Source organism: Phlebotomus papatasi, chromosome 3 (genome assembly GCF_024763615.1).
Source record: "Phlebotomus papatasi isolate M1 chromosome 3, Ppap_2.1, whole genome shotgun sequence".
Classification (NCBI taxonomy): domain Eukaryota; kingdom Metazoa; phylum Arthropoda; class Insecta; order Diptera; family Psychodidae; genus Phlebotomus; species Phlebotomus papatasi.
The window spans coordinates 15,556,160-15,573,557 of NC_077224.1; the positions used below are offsets into that span (position 1 = coordinate 15,556,160).

Consider the following 17,398-nt stretch of genomic DNA (forward strand, 5'->3'; position numbering starts at 1 on the left):
AAAATTTATTCAATAAAACTTATGAAATACAGTAGACTCTCTCAAATTCGGGCATATAGGACCGAAATGTCAGCCGAATTAGACAGAAATTCGGGCGACATGTGCATATAGATATTGAGTTTACACACTGATATATATCGTAAATTGCATGAAAATCCCTCAATAATGCAAAATCACATCAAAACTAAGACAAACCATGCTAAATTTGAGCATATTTGATTCATTTGATAATCATAATCAAACTTGAAAAATGACAACAAACTTTTTTCAAATGTAACCGCTGCCCGAATTTAAAAGTAGCCCGATCTTAAAAGAGCCGAATTTGCGAGAGTCTACTGTAAAAGCTTTTTGGGACAGCGATAACAGTATTATTGATTAATATAGTCAAATAATGGCACTTATTATCACTAGAATAATTCAAATTGATATGATGCATTTTAGTAAATTGTCGTAACTTCCAGAATCTCCATACATTGGAAGTTACGATAAAATATTATTGTGTTTCTTCTAACATATTTCTGAGTATTGCAGCTTTTAAATAATTTTATAAATATTTTCTCGAGTTAACTTACAGTTTATTAGTGCCACTTTTATTATTTTGATTTAAAAGCAGAGGTGTGCAATAATCGTTAAAAACCGAATAAACGTCAAAATACGTTCTGGTAGCGTTTTGACCATTGACGAACATGTTTTATTTGACGTTTATTCGTTTTCAACGGTTCTTGCACACCTCTGCTCAAAAGTATCGCATTCGGGGCTTATTTTTAAGAAAATATTGAACTGAAAATTTCGTCTCCTGAAAAGTTATCAAAAAGAAGTTACGACAAATGCTGATTTAACTGACGAACTGTTAACACATGGTCAGCCGGGTAGTTATAAACATTCCCGCAAGAGGACTCAGTGGGCAAAAGAGGAGAAAAGTGAGGTTAAGAAGGCACGAAGTTTGGGTTTTCCATGTGGATTTGACGGATTGAGGAAAAGTTGTGAAAATCATGGGTAAAAATACCCAATTGCTGATAAATTTGCCACAATTGCAAAATTTGATAAAGAAGGATCCTGCCTCATACAGAGATGACTTTGTTCAGCAGTATTCTCACTTTGAAAGTACCCTGGATATTTTCAAGTTCTCTCCGGATCAGGGGAGCAAGAATTTGGAGGATTCTGTGATGTTTGTGGCACAGGTGAGATGAATATGAGAAGGGGGATTGAGTCTGGAGGCTAAATCTGTGAATTTGCAGGTGGCACAGCTGTATCCGGACGTCTGCAAGAACTTCCCGCAGCAATTGATTGATGTGCTGCAGACTTTCTCCATCAATCTCGATCCTACGGTCAGAAATGCCCTTTGCAAGGCTCTGATTCTGCTGAGGAATAAAAATTTGATTCCTGCACTGCAGCTTCTTGAGCTGTTCTTCCAGCTGCTGAGGTGTCCGGACAAGAATTTCAGGGAATTTGTCCGGAATCACATTGTAACGGATATTAAGAATATCAATGCAAAGGGGAAGGATATGAAGGTCAATTCGACTCTGCAGAACTTTATGTACACCATGCTCAATGATACCAATCCGAAATGTGCTAAGATGTCTGCGGATATCATGATTGAGCTGTACAGGAAGAATATCTGGAATGATGCAAAAACTGTCAATGTCATTGGTTCTGTGGGGTGTTTCTCCAAGGTGACAAAGGTACTGGTGGTGTCCCTGAGGTTTTTCCTTGGGACGGATGAGAAGGAGGCTGAGAGTGGGGAGGAGAGTGAACCAGAACCGGATCTCCGGAATGCTTTGATGGTGAATAGGGTTAATAAGAAGACGAAAAAGAGGAAGAAGCAACTGGAAGCTGCGAAGAAACAGTATGCCAAGGCCAAGAGGAAGAAAACAGCAGCTCCGACGTTTAACTTTTCAGCTCTGCATCTCATTCACAATCCTCAGGGAATGGCAGAGAATCTGTTCAAGCAGCTGCAGGCTTCAAATGAGAGATTTGAGCTGAAACTTTTGCATTTGGATGTAATTTCGCGATTGGTTGGAGTTCATGAGCTCTTCCTCTTCAGTTTCTATCCGTACATTACGAGATTTCTCAATCCCCATCAGAGGCAGGTGACGCGGATTCTGCAATTTGCTGCCCAGGCAGCTCATGAATTGGTTCCGGGAGATGTTTTTGAGCCGGTTCTCAGGACAATTGTCAATAATTTTGTGTCAGAGAGAAATTCGAGTGATGTGATGGCAATTGGGCTGAATGCAATCCGGGAGATTTGTGCCAGATGCCCTCTGGCCATGAATGAGGACATGCTGAGTGATCTGGTGATGTACAAAGGGTACAAACAGAAATCGGTCATGATGGCTGCAAGATCTCTCATTATGCTCTACCGGGAGCAGATTCCAGCGCTCTTGCACAAGAAGGACCGAGGAAGGCCTACAGAAGCCAGTTTGGAAGTGAAAGCGAAGGAATATGGAGAAATTGTGGCCATGGACACGATTCCGGGAGCTGATGTTCTCGTCAAAGGCACCAAGAGACCGATAAATGAAGAAGAAGAAGACAGCGACTCTGAATGGGAAGATGAGGAGGATTCTGATGAAGATGGATGGGTAAATGTCAATCAAGATGACGAAACTATCGAAGAGGACTCAGAAGACTCAGATTCAGAAGTTCCCGAAGACCAAGAACCCGAACACCAGGAAAAAATCGACCCTAAAGAAGCCGCCAAGGAGCTTCTTCTAAATAAAATCCTCACAGATGAAGATTTCCGGGCAATTGACGTTCACAATGTCAAAAAGCACGTGACAAGTGCCCGAAAGAAAAACCAAGAAGGCCAGGAGAAATCAGAATTTGTCAATCTCGATGCAATCGAGATGATTTACAAGAAGAAAAGGAGCGATAGGCAGTCCAGGCTGGAATCCGTCCAAGCCGGAAGGGTCGACAGAGTCAAGTACGGATACAGAGACAACAGGAAGAATGAACATTGCTCAAGGACGAACAGGGAGAAGAAGAAGAACAAGAACTTCCTAATGATGCGTCACAAAGCGAGATCCAAAGTAAAAAAAAGCTTCAGGGATAAACAGATCGCCCTGAGGAATCACCTGACGAAGCAGAAGAAGATGAAGTAAGAGAGGTCCTGCAGAGTCCGGAGAATAAAGACAATCAATTACCCTTAGGTATTTACTATTTTTTATTTATTTCAATTCCCATTTTCAATTGAGACGCGCTGATGCAAAAAAAAGGTTATCAAGTATTAAGCGCGTTATCTTATCAAATTGAGCCATGCTTTTCGTCTGCATTTTTCTCAAATGGTAAATATGTTATTACAAAATACAGAAGAAAATATTTTGAAAGTGAGTTTTGAGGATTGTTTTTCTCACATTTTCTCCTATTTAAGTCACAAAGCGCTTCTCAAACTAACAAATTACTTAATGGACTTAATGCAAATATTTTGGAGATTAACTTATAGTAGTTTATTTGAATAATTTAGCAATAGGGGAAGGTGGTCAGCTTACACTGAGAATAAAAGAGGGTGCGATTAATTTTTTTCCTCATAAATTTAACACTTTTTAAGTGTAAAAATATATCAACATTATTTAATGTTAATTTTACACCTTTTTAAGGGTAAAATTAGCATGAAAAGGGTAACTTTAACCCCTAATACACCTAAAAAGGGTAATATTTACACCGATTTCGGATTAATAATGCAGGGTAAAATAAACATTTCCAGAATGTTATTTTAACTTTTTCGGATTTCTCTCAGTGTATGAACGCAAAAACCATAGAGCGTTTTTTACGGATTTACTCAAAAAAATGAGCATTTCCTGTTCGAAAACAGACCAATTGGCCCTGATAAATCCCCTAGAAGTATGAAGTATCGTGGATAGGGATTTTCATATTCCAGAAGACTTTCGGGGTGGGAATTTACGAATTTAGTCAAAACATTATTTTGATAACAATTAGATAAAGTTGTCTCTCGGTTTAAGTCGCAAGTGTGTCTAGGAAATTAATTGCATGCCTGCGAATTTCAAACTTCTTGAACAAAACTCTATGGTTTTCTCTCCCAAAGTATAAGCTTAAGCGTAAATCTTCTCGAAAGGATCAAATTTAGGACACAGTGTTTTAAATGGCTCTTTGTCCATGATTCCAAACTACCCAATTTTACCCTATTTAATAAAACCCAGGACTGAAAAAAGCTGAAGAATTCTGGGCAAGAATTCTTCAGCTGCACTGAGAAAAAAGAGGGTGCGAATAATTTTTTTTCCTCATAATTTTAACACTTTAGGTGTAAAAATATATCAACATTTTTTAATGTTAATTTTACACCTTTTTAAGGGTAAAATTAACATGGAAAAGGGTAACTTTAACCCCTAATACACCTGAAAAGCATAATATTTACACCGATTTCGGATCAATACTTCAGGGTAAAATAAACATTTCCGGAATGTTATTTTAACCTTTTCGGATTTCTCTCAGTGTACAAAAGCTTTCCGAGAAGAAGATCCGGCTACAAAATCTAGAACTTCTTCCAAAAAAAAAAAAAAACATACCAAACCAACTCCAAAGAAAATAATCTCACATTTAGGTGTTTCCTCTGTCATACAAACAAAATGACACTGTGCTTCAAAGGGGGATTTCCTAGGGAATTTCTCTAAAGCGGTCTTCAGACTAGATATTTAGCCCAGTTACCGAAGGTCTTAAAATCCTATTTTGCAAGCAATTTTATTGCTTTTTGAGAGCCCAATAGCTAATTTATCTTAAATAATCCAATCCCAATTTAAATTTATCCAAAAAAAAAGTGATTGGTAAGAAATCAGCGCAGTTAAGGCATATGACTAAGTCTTATACGAGTTTCAGACCTGAAGCTTAGCCATATGGCTTAAATTATCTAATTCCGTCTCAAGCAAGATTTTTGAGGAAATTTTTGCTTCGGATTAGATATTACGGGCAAATTATCCATTGGGTTTTGAAAAATCAACAAAATTGTTTGTTATTTAGATTTTTGAGGCCTTCGGGAACTGGGCTAAACCTCCAGTCTGAAATCGGTATTAGGTATGATGATGCTCGTATTACGGACTTAATTGCATTCTTGCTAGTTTATGGCGTCTGGAACGCATCTGATCTTTACTTGGAAGTGTCAGTTTTTTTATGATTTTTTCTCCCGAAGTATAAGCTTAAGTGTAAATCTTTTTAAAGCGATCACATTAGTGAAACCTTTTCGATAGAATCGAATGTCGAAAGGTTCACTATATGGGATCCTTTGTAGCATAATATTTTGTGCCACGATTCTTGTAGAATGATCCTCGGTGAACCCTGTATTAATATTAGTGGCTATTGGGTGAGTTTATTAAAAATCTCACCTAATCACCTAATCACCTTTACTATAATGTTGCCAAAATTTCATATCCTCCGATCGGGCCCAAACTTTGTCAAACTCTGTTTCGCCACGCCAGTTCCTGATTACGAATATATGGATGATCCAAAAAAAATTTCTTTAAATGACCATATCTCTGTTTCTAATTGGCAGAATTTAAATAATGCGGGCGTTTTGGAAAGCTCTCATGAAATGCCACTTACCTTTTGACATCGGAAGTTCGTTAAACCAGCGTTAGGGACAGTATTATAAAAAAGAAATTTTTTCAATTTTTTAAGTTAAATAACTCAAAAACTCCACTGTGCATCAGGCTGAAATATTAGTACGTTGTAGCCGCAGATTATACCTACCAAACAAAAAAATACTTAAGTCGATTGATAACCCCTGACCCGAGCTATAAAGGGTCAACATTGAAAAATTGACCGGCCTCTATCTCCGGTTCTAATTAACATTTTGAGCTAAATTTTGGGTTTTTGGTTTCGTCTCGTTGAGCACTTTCAGATGGAAGTTCAAAAAGTCACCACAGGTGGCGTTGTGATAGCGTCAAAATTCATCAAAATTCAAACTCATTTTTCTCAAAAACGGCATTATGCAAATTTTAGAGTGCTGTAGTCTAGGCTATAAAATTTCCAAAAAGTGGCGTAGGTTCACTGTCGTTAAAATAGAACCGGAGATATGAGGCGTCAAAATTCACGAAATTCAAATCGCCATATCTCCGGTTCTATTTTACCGATTTTGATAAGTAAGGGCGCAAATTAAAGGTGTCGCAATCGCAAATTGCTAAAGCGTTCTAGAATATTTGAACTTCTTAGGACCAACGCTGGGGGCGCCACAGTCGAAAACCAATTTTCATATTACATAAACTCAATTATCTCGACTTTTGCTCAACCGATTTTGATGACTACTTCGGCATAATTGTACAGGACATTTATAGGATATTTTGTTTAGATTATGCCATCTGTCCGATTTAGTCGATTTAATGTAAAAAAATAAAATAAAACTCGACTGATTTAATTCCATATTGCTGTAAATGAGATATTTTACAGCAATATGGAATTAAATCAGTCGACATATTAAGAATCTCACATACAATAAACTAACATAATCTGTACATTTTTGAACTGGAGTTGTTTTTCATATGTCTGACTTTCGACCCTGTCCAACTTTTAACCCTGTCCGACTTGTCCTAAATTACTTATGTTTTTTTATTAGCCTGAATTTTAACCGGTTTAGGGGAGATTGATGCAAAAATCTCCAGTAAATGAAATTTTTCTTTGTCTGTAGGGGAGGCTTTCAGGTTTCGTACGCACTCTGGCTTCGTAAATTTCTTATTTTTCCTATGTTCCTTTAATGAATCTGACCCGAGTTTTCGGAATTCCGAGTTTATCGGCATCACAGGATTTTCGATATCACGGGACTTTCGCGATTCCGGATTTTTCGGGATCCCGGAATTTCCGTGAATTTTCTTAGTCGCTCATAATAAAAAAATTCAATTCAACAATATCTCAGGTATAGCCGCACAATGATACATCAACCGCGTGCGATAATTTTTTTCTCCAACAGTCCTGCGAGTTTAAAGCGGAAATCGAAAATTCCGAAATTCGGGATTAGTGAAATATTTTAAACCTAAGATTCCGAAATTCGTAATTATTGCCAGGTTTTTTAGGATCCCGGGATTTTCGGTTTCTGGGATTTCTAGAGATCCGGGGCTTTTCGGGATCCCGGGGTTTCCAGGGTCCTGGAATTTCTGTAGTCCCAGGATTTACGGACTCTCGGGTTTTTCTTAGTTGCTCTCAATATAAAAATGCAATAAGTTGTCTCAGCGTGCTTTTCTGCCACGCCACACTGCGATACTTTTTTTCCTTTTTTTCTAATTTACTTCACTAATTCCGAAATTCGGAATTAGTGAAATATCTTAATCCCGAGATCCCAAATTTTGAAAAATCCCGGGATTTTGAAAACCCTAATGAGTTATTTACTCTGAATAAATAGTAATTTGCTCAATATTCCTTCCAAGGAAAACTATAAGACGCCACTGTGTAATTCTGCCCCTGACTAATTCTTCCCAGGTTTCCCTTATTTATCATTCGATTTGGACAAATATTGAGTTATTTGAAAGGTCTTGGGTTTCCGGAACTGCATAATAAAGTTTAAGAGTTAATTTAAAGCTCTTATTCATCTTTTTTTCTATTGTTCACGGGTGACGCAGATTGAGATTCTCTGTGTTTACGACGGTCATGAGCTTATAATCTCGTGCCATATTGTAGAAAATTCCAAATAACTCTGTATGAGTGTTTGAAGATGATGTTGGATTTTTAGTGTTCTCTGGATGTCTCAGTTCAAGTCAGATTTTTAGACCATTCTCTGTGGAATATCTCTCGTGGTAACACATAAAATCTCGTGATTGTGGGGCAGCATGAGTTTCTCACTGAAGGAGATTAATCAGCTGCAAAAGGTGGATTTTGTCGAGGTGTTCAGCAATGTGGTGGAGTGTTATCCGGAAGCTGCTGAAAGTGTCTCAAATTTAGCTCCATTTGACACATTTTCTGCCCTCTTGGAGGCTTTTATGACGCATCTGGATCAATTGGATTCACTGAGTAAGTTTTTTTTTTTAGAATATTTTTAGGGCAGAGAATTTTTATTGGGATGATTTTTTTTTGTAGAAAAGCTTAGGATTATTAAATTGCATCCGCATTTGGTGCCTGAAATTAACAAGGAAGAGCTTACGGAGGAATCTGCTTCAGAACAGTCCACAGTTGGTCTCAATCGGATTGGTAATGCTGAGAAAAAGGCCATCCTGAGGCGGAACATTGAGGAATATTGGGAGAAATTTGATTTTCCTTTTGTGATTTGTGTGAGGGAATGCAAAAATACGGACGATATCATTGATTCTGTCCAGGAGAGGCTATCGAGAACGTCTGCTGAGGAGATTCATGTGGCATTTGAGCATGTGAAAAAAATAACAGCACTACGGATTAGTGATATCGTAGCGCACTAAAGAAAAGTTAATTCAAGGAAGAGATTGTTCGATAAAGTATTGTTTTATTACTTCTCTTCTTGCCTTTTTCATTACACGTGAATGTTTACACTATTTTAATGTGTTTTTGCGTACAGATACAAAATATATTTCCATTTTTTTCACCTTTCTGTTGCATTTTTCTTTTATTTATTTAATTTTTTTTTACCAAAATGAAAAGATATTTTTTGTGCTTCAATTTTGAACAGAAAAAAAATGTCTCTCAAAATTTGCAAAATCTCTTTCATGAGAAATTGTCCAAAGGATTATTTACAGTGAAATTAAATTGCACATAAGATTATAATCTTTTTTTTTAGCTCTTTCAAGAATTTCTATCCAAAGAAATTTCTTTTTTTGGGGACGGGATGAGATGCTTAAAACTACAGAAAAAAATACTTTATTTTAACTTGAGTATAAACTACAAACTAATAATTTGTTTTTTGTTATCCTTCTTTTTTTTCAATTAAATATAAATCTATCGATAGAAATAGATGATTATTTGAAGTGAAGAATTTTCAACAGATTTTTTTTCTTCTTTCCAATGCCGCTTATATTTTTTTAATTAATTTTAATTAAATAATTACCTAAGAAATCCATTTTTTTTATAACATTAGAAAGAAGTGACTTTTTTCTCAAAAAAAAAATAATGTTAACAATAGAAACAATGAATGGTGTGTAACTCCTAAAATTTACATTTAAGGCAGAGACCTTAGAATTAACCTCCTTAATTATAGATTTTCTTTTTGTTTAGAATTATTCGTTTTTCTTCGCATATATATATTTTTTCTGTGGGATAATGTTTCATTTGTTTGTGTTTTGTGGTCGAAACTCTCTCAAAATTGGTGATTTGATGTGCAAAATTGAATAATTTGATTGATTTTTTTCATGTTTAGCAGTGGAATTTTGTAAAATTGTGCTTCATTCTTTCAATCAACAGATAAAATATATTTCAAAATGTGAGGTTATTTTGACATAACCTCAATTTCCGTGGCACATTTCTCATGTTGCAGATGTTCATTATTTCAGTTTTCTGACAAATTTACATTGTATGGAATCCTAAACTCAGAAATGGTTGGGAATTGAATACGTTGTATTATAAACTTCGAAATATGAGGTTATTTTTGCTTAACCTTAAATTCTTTTACACATTTTGAATATTGAGAATGTGATCTATCCATTTTGATGATAATTTGATACGGTAGACTCTCTCTCAATTGGACATTTGGGGCAAAATGTCATTCGGTTTATCGATAGATTTGGGCATCAGTCAAAGCCTTTGTAAATTCCACAAAAAGCGCTCAATTATAAAGAATCACGATGAAATAGGGAGAACTACAGCGACTTTGAGCAAATTAGCTTCATAATTAAATGTAAAAATTGTCAACAAAATTTTTCGCCCGATTGAGTGAGAGTCTACTGTAATCAACATTCCATAAGTTCTTAACCTCAGAAATGAGGCAATTTAAGTCTGTCGCTTACATTCTAGAAGTTAGGATTTGAATTTCCTGGATAGTAAATTTCGAAATTAAAGGTATTTTGTCTTTACTTGAAATTCTGTTTGTCATATTTTCAGTGAAATAAATCCTAACCTAAAAAATTAGGCAATTTGGAACCTTTCTTTAGGTTTCAGAGGTTAGGATTCCAATTTACTGAATTGTAAATTCTGAAATTAGGGTATTTTCCTTTACTTCAAATTCTGTGTACTATTTTTGCAGTGCAATAAATCCTAACCTCAGAAATGAGATAATATGGAACCTTCTTGCTTACGTCACTTAGGTTAGGATTTCAATGTACTGAATAGTATATTCCGAAATTGAAGGCATTTTTCCTTTACTTCAAATTTTTTATGTAAATTTATTTCAAATTTTTGCAGTGTAATAACACCTAACCTCAGAAATGAGGAAATTTGGAACTCTTGCTAAGTTTTAGTGGTTAGTATAATTTTATGCCTCGACACGATTAATAATAATAAGTGGTTAGTATTGGTATTTTCTAAATAGTATGAGGAGATAGGGCTACTTTGAGCAGTGGGGCTAGATTGTTATACGACTTTTTCGCTTATTTCTAAATGAAACTGGTCCTTACAATTATTTTATTTAGATCCACAATTATTTTGTCTACCTAAATTGCATCATGTTCTAACCCAGTTACCATTAGAAATATACGAGACAAAAATCGTATAACAATGTAGCCCCTCCTCCCCCTAACTTTCGAAATTTGTGGTATTTTGCTTTTTCTTCAAATTCTATTTACCATTTTTCAATTAAATAAATTCTAACCTCAGAAATGAGGCAATTTTAAAGCCTTGCTTACGTTATTGAGCTTAGGATTTCCGTACTGAATAATAAATTTCGAAATAGAGGTTATTTTGCCATTACTTCAAGTTTAAGTTCTGTTTGTCATCCTTTCAGTGAAATAAATCCTAATCCTACATATAACCCAGATGGAACCCCTTTTTTATGTTTCAGAGGTTAGGATTTCAATTAACTGAATTGTAAATTCCTAAGTTAGAATATTTTTTCTTTACTTCAAATTCTACGTACTATTTTCGCAGTGAAATAACACCTAACCTTAGAAATTAGGCAATTTGGAACTCTTAATTCTTATGTTTCAGAGGTTAGGATTGAAATTTCGTGAACAGTAATATTTAGAAATTGAAGGCATTTTGCTTTTACTTTAAATTCTGTGTAATATTTTTGCAGTGAAATAATTCCTAACCTCAAAAATGAGGTAATCTGCAATTCTTGCTTGTGTTTCAGAGGTTAGGATTTCAATTAACTGAATTGTAAATTCCGAAGTTAGAATATTTTTCCTTTACTTCAAATTCTGTGTACTATTTTTGCAGTGTAATAACACATAACCTTAGAAATTAGACCATTTGGAACTCTTAATTCTTATGATTCAGAGGTTAGGATTCTAATTTCCTGAACAGTAAATTTCGAAATTGAAAGCATTTTGGCTCTATTTCAAATGCTGTTTATAATTGTTTTCTTCAGTGAAATAACTCATAACCTAAGAAACGAGACAATTTGGATTTTTTTTAAGATATTTTTTAATGGTTAGAATTTTAATTTGCTGAATAATGAATTTCAAAATGTGAGGTTATTTTTCCCTAACTTCAAGTGTCGTAGCACATTTTGATGCAGAAACTATATAGATGTTAGCCATCTGTGTTCCATTTATAGTCGAGTTCCTCAAATTTGAACGACAGTTGCATTCTAAATGTAAAATATGAGGTTATGTAAAAGGAATTTTGCATAAAGTTTGAATTAGAACTATTTTTCTCTGGTGCTACCTCAATATTGTCGTATTATATTAATTTCCTCAACAAATTCCATCTATTTAACAACAAATTCAATTGATAAAATTATTATTAGTTATTTTCCTTAATTTAAGAAAAGTGAATTTTTCATGAATTCCGTTACGTTTTTGCAAATATTGTTCAGATTTGAGGAGTGAGAAATGTTATCTATACCCCCCAAATGTTCAAATTTGAGGAACTCTACTGTATAATATTAGGTGAGATTCTTAACAATCTCACCTACTATAATCCTAACAAAATTTCATGTCGTCCGATCGACCTCAAATTTGGTCAAAATGTGTTTCGCCACTTCCTGATTCCGAATATATATGTGGCTAAGTTACGTTCCCGGCCGGCCGGCCGGCCGGCCGCTCTTTGGAGCTTAATAGCTCCTAAACTAAAAAAGATATCGACTTGCGGTTTTCGGCAAAGGTTATATATCGGGTGAAAATTGCAACTTGGTGCATAGACTCCCCACCCCCCACCCCTCCTTCCGCCATTTTGAAGACCCCCCTTTTTTTGTTTTCTCAATAGCTCCGCCCCTATGGCATTCAGCGGACTCAAATTTTAGTATGTTATAGCTGGGCCTTAGAGCTTTCCATCAATACCAAACTTAAGGTCCCCCGACCCCCCTGACCCGAGCTATAAGGGTCCAAAAAAAATTTCTTAAAATGGCCATAACTCCGGTTCTAATTGTCAGAATTTAAAAAGTGAGGGCTTTTTGGAAAGTTCTCATGAAATGCCACTTCCCCTTCTAACATCGCAAGTTCATAAAACCACCGCTAGGGGCGCTTTTTTTAAAAAGAAAATTTTTAAATCTTAAAAGTTAAATAACTCAAAAATTCCATTGTGCATCGGGCTGAAAATTTAGTATGTTGTAGCCGTTGATTATACCTATCAAACAAAAAAAACCTTAAGTCGATCCATAACCCCTGACCCGAGCTATAAGGGATCAAAGTTCGAACATTGACCGGCCTCTATCTCCGGTTCTAATTAACATAGCGACCTAAATTTTACCTTTTTGGTTTCGGCTCGATGAGCACTTTCAGATGGAAGTTCAAAAAGTCACCATAGGTGGCGCTGTGATAGCGTCAAAATTCATCGAAATTCAAAGTCACTTTTCTCAAAAACGGCATTGTGCAAGTTAATGAAATTTTAGTATGTTGTAGTCCAGTCTAGGACGTTTCCAAAATGGTGCGTATGCGCGCTGTGGTTTCAATAGAACCGGAGATATGAGGGGTCAAACTTCACGAAATTCAAAAAATCATATCTCCGGTTCTATGTGACCGATTTTGATGAATGAGGGCTTAAACGAAAGATCTCACCAAATGCTACAACTTTCTAGAATATTTGAACTTCGTGGGACCAACACCAGGGGCGCCACAGTCGAAAAACCAATTTCAATATCACATAACCTCAATTATCTTGACTGTCGCTGAACCGATTTTGATGATTACTTCAACATAATTGTAGAGCACATTTGTCTCTACATTTCGTCCATACATCATTTTCCACTCAGACTACGCTATCACTCCGATTTTGCCGTTTAAGTGTGAAAAAATTGATTTTTCCCATAATAACGCTTTGAAATCACTCAGATGCCAATTTGACTGCCTCTACTCCACCAAGGCACTTAAAATATGGTTTTAAATGGAAAGTCCCACAAAAGACAACAATTCTTTGATATAGTTGAAGTTCAACAAATGACTACTTGGGGAACTCTGGATGAAAAAACGAGTTAAGAAACAAAAAACCTCGCTTATCTTGGCTTCTGAGTAATCGATGAGTTCAAGTTCTACGGCAAAATTATAGAGAACATTCTGGTCTACATTTCACCCATATAACACTTTTCTGTCAGTTCATCCAAATCCTTGATATTTTGGTTTAAATACAAAATTTGTATAATTTCACGAATTTGATTCAAGATAACTGAATGGCGTCCCCCAACTTCAGCTCCAAATCGAATTTGCATGCACTCCGAGTTAGCTCACGTTAAGAATCTCACCTACATAAGCCGGTTAGGATTATCTGTCCCTTTATTCTGTGAATTAAATTCTAAACTCGCAGATAAAGGACTCTTGATTAAGCTTTTTTGGTTAGAATTTGAATTTGCAGAGAGAAAATTAAAATTTGCAAATTTATGTTTTGCAATTTATGAAAATACAACAAAGTAAGACTGAATTAGGGAATATATTCCAGTAGTATGACTCAAAACTGGAATAGTGAAAATGATTCATTTGTTATTAAGCTTTAAATAATTTATTGAAGGCTTTTGGGGTTAAAAAAGTGCATTTTTGTTCTATATTTTTTTTATAAACAGCGATTTTTTCCAGAAAATTAGTATTTATTTAGAACCTCTAGAATAAAATTGTGAGAATTCGTGAGGTTAGGTGTAACATAACCTCATATTTCATACACTCAATTGTGACACTTTGTTTAGCTTTAGAGGTTAGACACAATATAACCTCACTTTCCAGAATAACCCCTTCATCAAATAGCAATGTAATCCATTAACTATTTATAAAATTGAATTGTGATAACATTTTTTCAAACTTATTTAAAAATTCAGCGTTCAATATTATTGTTGTGTGGTTGTGGCTTCAGGTTTGAGGTTAAGGAAGTTTGTAGAATTATTGATGTTAAAATTGATGTCATAGAATATAGACAATCAGCGAGATAACCTCCTTCTGCATGCGTTAGTGATCTTTTATCCCTTCAGGGTAGGAAAACACGAACCTTTTGCCAGAGCTTCCATAAGTATCGAAAAATAGGAGTAGCGCTAAAAGTTCTTGCAAAAAATGATCATAAAAGGATAAAATGTGTCTTAATTTTGTCTTAAAGAAGTTTATTTCTGTTAATTATAACCTTTAACTCATTTTTTAATGGTAAAGAGGTGCAATGTCTCCTTAAGGAACTCATTCTCTTACTTGGCCCATGAGTTTCTTTTAAAAATTTCAGGTTATGCTATGTCTAACTTAAAAAAAATATTATAAATTTGGCAAAATCAATTCACCAATTATATGGCCTTAATTTAGGGCATGATTATAAAAGTTCTTTGAATTTCAAGTGAATCAAATTCTAACCTCAAAAACATTGCGAAACATTGTCATTTGATACTTTTCTGGAAATCTTGTTAACACTATGAAAAGAAATTGCAATTTTTTTAATTTATCAAGAAAATTGAAGCTTTGAATCTCGAAATTTCGAGTTACAAAGTAATTTATTTTTTCGGGGTTAGGTTATACATAACCTAAAAATCTTAAGTAACCTATTTAACAGATTATTATCATGTATTGATCAGGACTGAAGGCGAGAAGATTTTTTTTAATACAACAGAAGACATTACACGATGTCTTTTTGAATATGATTGAAAACTTAAAAATATAAGTTTTTTTTACAAAATTCCACTGCATTTAATGTAATCCGGCAGATAAATAATGCATCCGAAAATTCGTCCTAATGAAAGGATACTAATTAATCGTTAGGGTCATCAATTGAAAATTGAATAGCTAGTTAGTGTATCACTAAAGAATCTCATATTTTTCCTTCTTTCAATTCTTGCGCTTCAGACCTCTCCTGTCCCAATTTCTGGGTGGAATCAGATGAGAGCGCCCGCCGACACGGCCGGCTGACTAACTTGGGGCCCATGCAAGTTGTGTCCGGGTGTCGAGGGGGGCGGTGGGGTCATCCCGAAGTGACTGTGATGGAGGGTGTGTGGATGGAGACTCATGGGACCCATGCTCATGCTCATTGCACTCATTTGATGCAGTGCTGGATGTTGGAGGTGCAATGGTTCTATCTTGGGCTTTGTCTCCATCATACCACCGAGTGCACTCGAGTGATTTTGACCACCAGACGGATTTGTTTCGTGCTTCTTGGTCTGCTTGCGTTCCTTGGCGCGACGATTCTGAAACCATATCTTAACCTGTCGCTCAGACAGCGACAGTGTCTGTGCCAGTTCCGTCTTCCGGCGGATTGTGATGTATTTGGATGTGTGATATTCTTTTTCCAGCTCCAGTCGCTGGAAGTCTGTGTACACCACGCGGTATTTGTCCTTTGTCCGGGTCTTGCCTGTAAGTACAAGAGAAAAAATATTTTATTATCTCTTTTTTGAATTATTTTGCAGAATTTTCTTGTCAGGAAAAAGCTTAAAATTGATTATTTTTTATGCATTATTTAATCTAATACTTAAAAAATGGTTCAGTCATATAAAAAAAAAGTGATTAAATCTTATTGAATTTGCTAATTATTTTTATCTTAAATTGCATTGCATAAAGGAATTTTCATGTCATTAAGGGTAGAGTGTCAATTAGAAGGCAAAAACCTAGCTGTTTTTTTAAATTTGTTTTTTTTTTTTTTTTTGAGAAGAATGAAACAACCAAGATGACCAAGATCTTAAAAAATTTTCAATTTTCATTAGTGCGTCTCAGAGTGAACTAAGAAAACCCGAAGAAAATCCTGAAATCAGAACTTCTTTTTCAAGGTTTTATTAAAAAAGAGGTGGCAAAGCGTCCCAGTCTTTACGAAATGCTCATTATTTACCGTTTACCGGTATTCAACCGATTTGAATCGATTCATAAATCACTCAATAGATTCCACAAAATAGCTTAAAGAGTAATAAAAATTATATTCGAATAAAAATTACTTTTCGGTAAATAACCGGTTCATTACCGGTTGACAACCGATTTGAACAGATTTATAAATCACTCAAAATATTTCCCAAGATACACCTCAGGAGTAATTTAACTGAATTTCGTATAAAAATTATCGGTTATGAACCGGTTCATTACCGATTCAAAACCGATTGGAACCGGTTTAGTTTTGTCGGAAATTCCAAGACCTTTCCAACGACCCCAATTATGACCCCATTTGCTTGATAAATGCGCTCTCTAGTGTCTTTTTAACTATAAATGTCTTTAACTTTTTAAAGACATTTAAGTAGGATATCTTGTCCTGCAGCACTAAAAACCCTTCTAAAAATTTCGAAGATCAGAGATCAAGCCCCCTCAGATGTGCATTTAAGCACTAAAACAATTTTCTTAATCCATTAAAACTGATTTAGACGTATAATAAATTGAATAGTCTTTCAAATAAAGTAAATTTTGTGCAGATCGTCTGAGAACTACATCTTATACACATTTTGTTACAAAATTACAATCTTAACGTAAGATTCGATAAGATAAGTTATTATAGGAAATTATCTGAAGATTTCTAAAATGAGATTGTAAAGAATCTCAACTAATTAATTGTTCAGTTCAAAACTTAAGTGGAACAGAAAGGCGGAAGGTTTCCAGCTTTTCTGTTCCACTTAAGTTTTGAACTGAACAATTAATTGATCTTACAAAATTTTTAAAGTCAATCCTAATTTTCTAAAATAACTTAATATTTTTGTAATGTAATAGTAAAGTGTTTGATTAAAATTTTTTAAAAAAGTAGTCTGAAAAATATAAATTGAGAAAAGTATACAGTTAGCTCTGAAACGAGAGAAAAGACAAGTGTTTTAAAATAAGCTCATTTAAAATAAGACTGTAAAATAGTTTTCAAGAAGAAAAAGGGAATTATCAAGGTGGTCAAGGAGTAATAAATACTGCAATACCGTAGATACATGGAATTTTGCACTCCGGGGGTGCCTTTGCATCTCTGCTTTTTGCAAGCTTTCCTTTAGTTCTAGGACTTCAGGATGGTCCAGTGATCATAAGGGCACTTAAGGATATGGTCTAAAGATCATCCTTAAGTG

General features: G+C 35.0%; 4 protein-coding genes across 5 annotated transcripts in view; 3 read left to right on the plus strand and 1 right to left on the minus strand.

Annotated features, from left to right (window-relative positions):
- The first annotated feature begins 897 nt into the window (after positions 1–897).
- Positions 898–3,149, plus strand: LOC129807845 (protein SDA1 homolog). Its single transcript, XM_055857410.1, has 2 exons — positions 898–1,181; positions 1,239–3,149. The coding sequence occupies exons 1-2, from the start codon at positions 993–995 to the stop codon at positions 3,096–3,098; spliced, it is 2,049 nt and encodes a 682-aa protein (XP_055713385.1). The 5' UTR covers positions 898–992; the 3' UTR covers positions 3,099–3,149.
- The window catches only part of LOC129807859 (uncharacterized), a 72,534-nt gene continuing 58,238 nt past the window's right edge, over positions 3,103–17,398 (plus strand). Inside the window, exon 1 of the mRNA XM_055857429.1 lies at positions 3,103–3,146. The gene's annotated coding sequence lies outside the window, so the exon portion shown is untranslated. The remainder of the gene's footprint in view (positions 3,147–17,398) is intronic.
- Positions 7,548–8,489, plus strand: LOC129807858 (2-oxo-4-hydroxy-4-carboxy-5-ureidoimidazoline decarboxylase-like). Its single transcript, XM_055857428.1, has 2 exons — positions 7,548–7,941; positions 8,008–8,489. Exons 1-2 carry the CDS (start codon positions 7,761–7,763, stop codon positions 8,340–8,342), a joined length of 516 nt encoding a protein of 171 aa, XP_055713403.1. The 5' UTR covers positions 7,548–7,760; the 3' UTR covers positions 8,343–8,489.
- The window catches only part of LOC129807854 (homeotic protein caudal), a 44,915-nt gene continuing 41,998 nt past the window's right edge, over positions 14,482–17,398 (minus strand). For both annotated transcript variants that reach the window (XM_055857423.1, XM_055857422.1), the window contains one exon: positions 14,482–15,732. In XM_055857423.1, the coding sequence (XP_055713398.1) occupies positions 15,260–15,732 (473 nt within the window). In that variant the 3' untranslated portion in view covers positions 14,482–15,259. The remainder of the gene's footprint in view (positions 15,733–17,398) is intronic.

Excerpts from the sequence above, each read along its gene's own strand:
- LOC129807845 (XM_055857410.1), top strand. The coding sequence starts at position 993 with ATGGGTAAAAATACCCAATTGCTGATAAATTTGCCACAATTGCAAAAT. Across the intron at positions 1,182-1,238 it reads CTGTGATGTTTGTGGCACAG|GTGGCACAGCTGTATCCGGA; the intron begins GTGAGATGAATA and ends GTGAATTTGCAG.
- LOC129807858 (XM_055857428.1), top strand. The coding sequence starts at position 7,761 with ATGAGTTTCTCACTGAAGGAGATTAATCAGCTGCAAAAGGTGGATTTT. Across the intron at positions 7,942-8,007 it reads GGATCAATTGGATTCACTGA|AAAAGCTTAGGATTATTAAA; the intron begins GTAAGTTTTTTT and ends TTTTTTTTGTAG.